The sequence below is a fragment of the Anticarsia gemmatalis genome, chromosome 3 (genome assembly GCF_050436995.1).
Source record: "Anticarsia gemmatalis isolate Benzon Research Colony breed Stoneville strain chromosome 3, ilAntGemm2 primary, whole genome shotgun sequence".
NCBI classification, from domain to species: Eukaryota; Metazoa; Arthropoda; class Insecta; order Lepidoptera; family Erebidae; genus Anticarsia; species Anticarsia gemmatalis.
The window spans coordinates 9,977,803-9,986,676 of NC_134747.1; the positions used below are offsets into that span (position 1 = coordinate 9,977,803).

The window sequence follows — 8,874 nt, forward strand, 5'->3', positions numbered from 1 at the left end:
GAGGAGGTAGAACAAAACGCAGTTATCAGTCTAACAACACACAGCTGATTGTCATCTGTCAAACAATCGAAAATAAGAAAATGTTTTTATCACGTTTTATAAATTAATAGAGATAATGCTTTTAAAAAACTGGAGTTCCGAAACAATGAAATGGGAATATCGCGATTTGCAAGCAACGGCTATGTCCGTAGACTATTCTGGTAACAATGTGTTATTGGCAGGACGGAGATGGCTTGCTATTAAACAGATCACGCAGGATGACGATTCCGGTGATATTGTGAAAAAGTATCCTCGACATAGTAAATATGATGCTGCTGGCGCTGAGTGGTGTCAAACTTACCATGGACAAAACCTGTGCGCTATAGCGGTTAGTGGGAAAACTGAACTTTTCGTACTAATCTAAAATAATACATATTTTCTTTCCTTATATTTAAATTGTATATATAAAACATTTGTAATTTCAGAGTAATCAACGCGTAGATGTATATGAGTGGCGTGCAGGTAATGACTTGACATGTATCTGCTCCCTCCGTGGTCATACTCGTGTGGTTAGTGACACACACTTCCACCGCCAAGACCATAATCTAATTGCTACATGCTCTATTGATACATTCACACACCTGTGGGATCTGCGAGATGCCAGAAAACCTGTTCTATCATTGTGTGCAGTCGGTTAGTCCCGTTATAAATTACACCTTTGGTTGTAAAACAGTGACTAAATATTGCTCATTTAATCATTTAATAAAAATGTAATGTTTAATTTCAGCTGGAGCTTCACAAGTACAATGGAATAAAGTAGCTTCACACATAGTAGCAACTGCACATGATGGAGATATCAAAATTTGGGACTACAGAAAACACTCAACTCCAATTCATTACATATCTGCACATCTATGTAAGATCCATGGTGTTGATTGGAGTCCTCATCATGAATATCAATTAGTAACGTCAAGTCATGATGGTAGCATTAAGTATTTTGATATAAACAATGCAAGGAGACCTGAGAATGTGATTACAACAAACTTCCCAGTTTGGCGAGCAATATATACTCCATTTGGTAGCGGCCTGCTGACAATAGGTGTTGGTTGGGGAGGAATGCCTCGTGTAGAGCAGCCTGGAGTTATTGGTATCTGGGTGGGGGGAGCACTGACACATAGACTTGTAGGACATACTGACACTGTTCAAACAATGGTTTGGAGGCCCAACACATCACCATCAAACTATCAGCTAGTGACATGGGCTAGGGATCAGTCCCTAAGGGTTTGGACAATGCATCCAACACTGTTGAAAATGTGCAACCACTACTTACCTGATGATGGAGACAATGATGATGATAACAACAGTGACAGTAAGTGTAATAAAAATGCTGCTATCTGAGTAATTCTGTGTGCGCAATTAACATATTGGTGAACCATTTGATCTATAAGTTACCTAGTGACATGAATAAGTAGAATACTTACCATATCATACTTAATTTTTTTTTATAGACGTGAGTTATGCATCAACCGCTGGATCTACAAATGATATATCAGGTGGTGACAGTAAAGGTCAAGATATTGTATTGGTAAGGGTTTACTGTATCTATGCTCTATTAACTTTGTACTTATAAATATTGTGTCTACTTCCAAAGTTACTTACCTAAAATTTTTCTGTCTTCTAGAATAAACTTCCACACAAGACAAATACATCAATTGATGAGGAATTCGAATCGATCCGTGAGATGGCTAACATTGAAGTGACAGATATGAACATAGAAACACGAACATGTCAGATACACTCTGAGCGTAATGGTTATGTTGCCAACCTACAAGTGACTTTCCCTAGAAACATCACTGAACAAGCATCTTCAAAGTTCTCCTCCATGTCCTCGACGAATGTGACTGAACACACTATACCAAAATTCTCCTGGCTTTCGGGAACTAATGTCGATAGTCCTACTACTATCAAAATATTACAAGCTATTAACAGAACTACTTACAGGAAGAAGAAAGAAGGACACAGATTTTTGTTGCACTGTCTCAAAACATTAGCAACATCTATTGATGAAGTAAGTAACAAATGCTTGTATTATTTGATTCTTTTGTGTTTTTAGATATATTTATAGTAGTCAATCAAACAAAACTGCTCATCTAAATTGGCAAATTGCTTTTCCAGATACCAGTAAAATCCAATGACGATACAGACTCAATGAAGTCTAGTCAGAGAAGTCAATCGGAGAGTGAAAACGCTGGTGACTCATGCATTCCTTTTCCGCGAACTTGTGGGGCTAAGTGGTGTGGCGTCAGCACCTTGGTCGTATTTAACCGACCGCCAAATGCTAGAAGATTATCACTGAAACACGAGACAGGAACCCCTCGGTCCATGTCCTCGTTGTCTTTGACGCCAGGCCTCTTCGGAACAGGGTACAACTCGGTATCCCCTCATGCGACAACGACTCCGTCCCCGACCAATGCAAGCGGTTTCCCACAGCTACACCACCGACACCAGTCTAATTCAATTACTACTTTTTACTTCCAAGATAGATGGGTAAGTTTACTTCTATTCTAGTGAGAATAATGGAATTTGAAGAGATAGTGCTTTAGGGAGTTTAATATTAAAACATAATTGTTACTTGTTTAGAAAGCGCAAGGTCGGCGCGCGGGTAGCATGCGCAGTCGCGGCAGTATATCAGGTTGCGTGGCGCCGCGTGTGGTTCTGTATGCTGCTCCAAATCTGTTCCCACTCAGTCGCGAACTAGCTGAGAAGTATCTCATCAATGCTGACGATCCTGTTGGTACGTACTTATACAAATGAGTGATTCGTTTAGTGACTTCGGTCATTGTAATTAACTAAAGATCATTTTACTTTTAATATTCAGTACCCGTAGTCATTCTTTATCCATACTAATATTATAAATGTGAAAGTAACTCTGTCTGTCTGTCTGTCTGTCTGTCTGTCTGTCTGTCTGCTACTCAATCACGTCCAAACTACTGAACCAATTTGCATGAAATTTGGTATGGAGATATTTTGATACCCGAGAAAGGACATAGGCTACTTTTTACCCCGGGAAAATGACGCATTTCCCGGGAAAATTCAGAAAATTCAACGAAGTCGCGAAAAATCAATATTATAATGACATTGAATTAACAAAATTCCGTTGCCATGGCAACTGTTTTAATGGCGGATATGCCTTAGCGCGACTTCGTTATACTAAGAGATATAAATAATTTTGAGAATATTTTTCGTGAAAAAAAAGCATATTTTATATCATCACGCTACGACCAATAGGAGCAGAGTAGGTAACAGTAAAAAGTATTACAAAAATATGGAAAATTTTGACCCATTCTCTCTTATATGACGCAAGCGAAGTTGCGCGGGTCAGCTAGTACCCTATACCTTGATCGAAAACTTGGACAGCGTGGGTTAAACATCAGCAATGTCTTTACATTGGACAGGTCCGATAAGATAGATCAGAATCAATTGACGAAACAAGACTTCCACATACTATTATTTGCGTGTTCTTAAAGGATTTGCTAAACAAAACTCCCATTAGAGCACAGCTATTATAAGCATTTAATTGTGCTTATTGAGGCATTCTTAAATAGAGGCACCATGAATGATACAGACGATTATTCTTAGGTTCATAGTATATTTAGCTTAGTACTCTACCTATAAAGATTACTGAGTAATAACAATAATATAATACGTGTAAAAATATATTATCAAAATGTATTTAATTTATTCCCTAAGTACATAATACGTGTTTACCTTATATTTACTGGCTGACATTGCTCATGCGTGATTGCAACAATTAACTGGTGTCTCCGTCTTGTGACTAAGTACAAGGAGACGAGTAAGAGTGCTAGAAAAGTTAGGCATTTCTTTTTTATTCCTACTTGACGGATCAACTGTGTCCGATTCATAGTGTACTGCAACTTTGTGATTAACGAGAGTCAACACATTCAATATATCTGTATCGTGTGCACGTTCAGCTAGTTTTTCACACAAAGATTGGATGAACCAACTGCCATTTTCACTGTTTCTCCAAGAGTAATATCCAGCGACTGTAGATAATGCTAGAAGTATGTCAGGATAGGTAGGATTTCTACTCAGAGCAGACTCTTCATTCATCTGCGTTGCGGTATTAATATTGCTGTCAAATTGATTGGTTGTGGTATCGTCGTCTGTCACTTTTTTATTTAATTGAATACCGTTGTCAAATTTCGCACCACGGCAAGCTTGAACGAAGAATATCTTCGGTTTCCCCGCTAGCGTAGGACAGCGTTTAGCGGTAAATTCGCGCCACAGTATGTCCAAACCATAATGGGTGTCCTTTGCGTACAACATTCCCAAATCTCCATGTGTTAATACACTTATGATTAAACAATCATTCTGTGAGTGATCCATTCTCGCTACTTCTTGAATAGTGTTATAGACTTCTTCAAAGTTCAAATCATTTTTGACGACTACTTTAAACCCCAAGTTGGTTAAAACTCTTTGAAGGGCATCTTTATCTCTTTCTGTTCCGTACCGGACGGGCATGTCTTTGTCATCATAATACTTATGGTTGAGAATAAGTGCTAGACCGCGATGTGCATGATTCATGTTGTAATACATATCTTCAGGAGCAATAATAAATGGTTTATTAATTGGGCGGGCTTCTATTTTATTCCCGCCTACAGTGGCTGGCTTGATTTGAGGCATCTTTTAATTGGTAAATGGCCAAACCTGAAATGAAAGAAGAAAAATTTTACGAAATAGTGTCAGCAGTAAATTGTTAAATCTGCAAATCGTAGAATAGTAGGTAAAATAAATATCACATATCAACCTCGCTTTACTTGAATCAAATCAAACGGTTACCTTATAATTAGGTCTCTACATTACGAACCAAACATTCAATAAATAAATTGGCTGCAAAAATGCTACATGTTATATCTGCGTCTTTCACAAAATATGTTAAGTGACCAATAATATTCACTTGGCAATTGTAATGTAAGCATATTATGTACTAAGTACGTTGTTGTAGATTGGTCCAAACAACAACATTGGGCAAAACAACTTTTCGAAAAAAGCTAAAACTGACGCTCCCACGTTGTCATATACCGGCCAATAGTAATTGGCCCAACCAGAGAATCAAACCCGAGACCTAATTAGTACGAAAATAAATAAAAACTGCCTTACAGTCAACTATGATTATTTTTTCATATGAAACCAACACAATTGATAAAAGTTTGCAAAACTAAAATGAATCTTTATCAATTGTGTTGGTTTCCTACGAAAAAATAATCGATACTAGTTCCAATTCCCACGTTCAATGTTACCCAAATGATTCAAAGTTACCCAAGTTGACTATCGTGTTACCAATGATTTAAGACTAAACTTGTACGCGTCGCCATCTCGGGTATTCCCCAGTTTTGTACATACGATAACATTGCGCAATATAGACATGTAGTATGTCATTTTACCTTATAAATCGTCGTTAATTATACAACGTTTTCAGACAGTAGCATTTACTTAAAAAAAAATGTTAACATCCTTGCTCGAGCAAGATGAAAGAATAAATAAAAATGAAGGTCGAATTCGCAATCAGCTGTTTGTTTGTTAGGTTGACACTCCCATTGAAACCATTATATTAGTCACTTATACAAAATTTATCTATGCTTAAGATTTTGGTTAATGAAATGGTAGGTCATAACATAAAATGTAGAAGTAATAAATAAATCAACGATATCTCAAAATAACTGAAAACCGGTAGACAAATCTTGGGCGTAACCCTAAGACAGAAAGTATAAATATTTTAGTCACTACTTACCGTAAAATATATTGTAGTTATAGTATTTGGTCAATATTAAGCTTATATGTTTAATAAACTTTAAGTTCTGTTCATTAGCGTAACACTTTCGCGTTCATTTACACTTGTCTTGACAAGTCAGCCAATCAGCTGATAATACTTTTTTGTCTGTTTCGTATTTCATCATTGTTACCAATTTTACGTTTCATTCTACACAGAAATACATTTTGTTTAATAAAATAACAAAAATAAAATTACAATTAAATAAAGGTGTTATCGTTAGGACTGAGGAAATAATAATGGTTAATGTGTGTGTGCGTCACGTTGTTAAATCACTTGCTATTTATAGCGCGCGATTATTATATGCATGTGCCAACATGCCGATCGTAATCATGTTTTTTCCCTAACCGTCTGTCTCATTTATGAAGGTTAACAAATTACCATGACTCAACCCATCACAGATTTATAAAGACTTTTTACAACATCAAGCAGTGATAGTTGTCTCATTGAAATAATTAAATCTAATTATGAATTGCCCCAGTATATCTCGATGCGACCAATCCAATTACAGACTCACGATAGCTCTATCGAATAAATAATGTTCTAAGCCGCCAGCTTACATAAGATCATTGAGTTAAAACTATAAAATACATAACTGCCGATTGACATACCTAAGTGATTTTATATGGTATATACCTAATGTGGATTTCTGTAGCGCGATTTCCTTCTTACGCCTACCGTCAACCGGCTAACTATCGACAAATTTAGGGAAAATACCGAATCAGCGCCACTAGCGGGTGTCGTGGGAACTGATATTTATTATACATTTTAAATGTCAAACTCTCGATACCCGAATGTAGATGATTTTCTCTGATCTGCTACTTATTATTGTAAATTTATATTTATGTATTTTTCCACTCATAGTGATGTGTGAGAAAAACGCCAAAGCGGCATTGGAAGAAGGCGAGACAGAGCTTGCTCACGCGTGGAACTTGGCAGCTCTGACCGCGCGTTCACTGCGCGCGCGCATTTCTGACCACCTCGCCTCTAGCGAAGAAACCATGGGCTGGGTCGGACATCCGCTGTGTTGCAGTTTGCTACAGTCTTTGTAAGTATAATATGTGTTAGTATATACTTACCTTCGTTATACGTATAAAATTTCTTAGTTTACGGCATTGTGTAGTTGACTTCTCGCTATAATTTCGCTTAAATAGAACATACATTAATCTGGTTACTATTATTCTGCAATGTTTATTTTCCAGAATATCACATTATGCCAAAGCATCAAACCTCCAAATGGCGGCGATGTTAGCATGTGCTTTCTCTGTGTTCAACAACACGAGCAATTCTAGTTCACAATCAACGATCAGCACATCCAGTTATGTAAGTTTATTTTGTTCTTTTAATTATTCACCGCCTTTGCTCCAGCGACATTTTATAGGACTGTAGATTTCTAGACCGCAAGTACGGTTCTTGGGTCGAACATGGCTGCTATTACGTGTTCTGAAGCAGACCGACGTTTCGTTTGTCCGTAATGTTCTTATTTTATAAATATCCGATTAATGATTTCAGGGTAACGGCACATCACCGTATAGCACAGTAAATCAATACAGTGAAATAAGCGCTGACGGTTGGACCCCCGTAGACGCGTCGGTATTCCGAAGTAATTCGTGTTCCGAAGCAGAAAATTTCTACACCGACTCCACCGTGTCAAAATCTGAACGAACTTCGTCCTGCGTGCTCGACGAAGCGACCGTGCACCTCTACCACTGCTTCAAGAGGGTTTACGCTGATATTCTACATCGATGGCAGCTGATCTACAAGAAAACTGAGGTAAACGAATATCTGGCGCGGTTATCTTAGTTGTCCTTTTTCTGTCCGCTGTCCCATGACAAATCTGTACAAAAAGTTTTTCTTTCTTTCGGTTATCACAATAATATGCAATTTTAACATTTCCTTGCTGCATGACGATCCCTAGAAGAACGCTTTACGATAGACTTCCATCCGGCAGGTTCTAAAGCTGGTGGTGGGCGCCGGCAGCACGACGCGCGGCGCCGGCCCCGAGCTGGCGGCCGAGTGCGCGCGCTGCGGGGGCGTGGCGCGGGGCGCGGCGTGCGGGGCGTGCGGCCGCGCCGCGCTGCGCTGCGCCGTGTGCCGCCGCGCGGTGCGGGGGCTCGCCACCGCCTGCCACTACTGCGCGCACGCCGGACACGCGCTGCACATGCTGCACTGGTCAGTTCTACCCTCCTTCCATCACACGTGCCGCACTAGCTCGCCACGCCTGTTGCAACATTGCAAGAGATTCATAAATGCAGAGTCTTTTACATTCGTTATTAAAATTCCAAGTTAAGGCCCAGTGGCACGAGTCCCTAAAAGGATCAACTATCGACAAGATATCGAGAATTATTTTCAAAATATCTTAATCTAAGACCATGCCTTGAAGTCCATAAATATTTATCAAATAAAGTATTGTTTTTGGCAGGTTCTCTCAGCACGACACGTGTCCGACGGGTTGCGGGTGCAAGTGCGTCATGGAAGGCAACGCTGTTTGGAAAGGCGTCAAATACGTATGAACATCGACAAGAAAAATCGACGTTTGAATTTAAATGTATGTAGGAATACAATATCTATACATTAGCAATTGGCAATCTATTAATTTATAGGCCTCAAATAACGTAAAAGTTAATAAAATAGACATAATATAAGAATGTGGTGTATTTTGGATTCATTCAATGTTGCTCTCTAAAAATACATATAAAATGATTTGAATATGTATATTTTCGGTTACTCTTTGAACATGAACAGAGGTGTATGCATTTAAAGGCATGTAGTCTATTTCGTGGGCCGAGCAACAATGACTGGGATGTCTCGATATTCACATATGTTTTTCAAATGCCCACAACATTGCAAAATGACGAACATGCTCAAATTGCTAAAATAAAATATTTTTAATATTGTCATAGGATTTTAAGACATATTATAAGCATTTTAAATACTTGTGGTATCAAATAGATACGTACTTATAATATAATATATGTTTAATATATAAAATAATGTAAAGACTGTCGGTTTTATATCGCAATAAATAAGCACACGAGTTTTAT

General features: G+C 38.3%; 2 protein-coding genes across 2 annotated transcripts; one reads left to right on the forward strand and one right to left on the reverse strand.

Annotated features, from left to right (window-relative positions):
- The first annotated feature begins 13 nt into the window (after positions 1-13).
- Wdr59 (WD repeat domain 59) lies at positions 14-8,873 on the forward strand. Its single transcript, XM_076136433.1, has 12 exons — positions 14-367; positions 465-672; positions 767-1,348; positions 1,488-1,564; positions 1,661-2,047; positions 2,155-2,526; positions 2,620-2,773; positions 6,695-6,878; positions 7,033-7,153; positions 7,343-7,603; positions 7,782-8,002; positions 8,253-8,873. Exons 1-12 carry the CDS (start codon positions 116-118, stop codon positions 8,341-8,343), a joined length of 2,910 nt encoding a protein of 969 aa, XP_075992548.1. The 5' UTR covers positions 14-115; the 3' UTR covers positions 8,344-8,873.
- On the reverse strand, positions 3,695-6,094 carry LOC142987583 (caspase-1-like). The gene is made up of 2 exons (XM_076136446.1): positions 5,792-6,094; positions 3,695-4,707 (listed from the first exon to the last, which is right to left on the reverse strand). The coding sequence occupies exon 2, from the start codon at positions 4,681-4,683 to the stop codon at positions 3,772-3,774; it is 912 nt and encodes a 303-aa protein (XP_075992561.1). The 5' UTR covers positions 4,684-4,707; positions 5,792-6,094; the 3' UTR covers positions 3,695-3,771.
- Position 8,874: the final 1 nt, after the last annotated feature.

Coding starts and splice junctions, on each gene's coding strand:
- Wdr59 (XM_076136433.1), top strand. CDS start 116: ATGCTTTTAAAAAACTGGAGTTCCGAAACAATGAAATGGGAATATCGC. Junction 7,154..7,342: donor CGATCAGCACATCCAGTTAT/GTAAGTTTATTT, acceptor TAATGATTTCAG/GGTAACGGCACATCACCGTA. Junction 7,604..7,781: donor TGATCTACAAGAAAACTGAG/GTAAACGAATAT, acceptor TCCATCCGGCAG/GTTCTAAAGCTGGTGGTGGG.
- LOC142987583 (XM_076136446.1), bottom strand. CDS start 4,683: ATGCCTCAAATCAAGCCAGCCACTGTAGGCGGGAATAAAATAGAAGCC.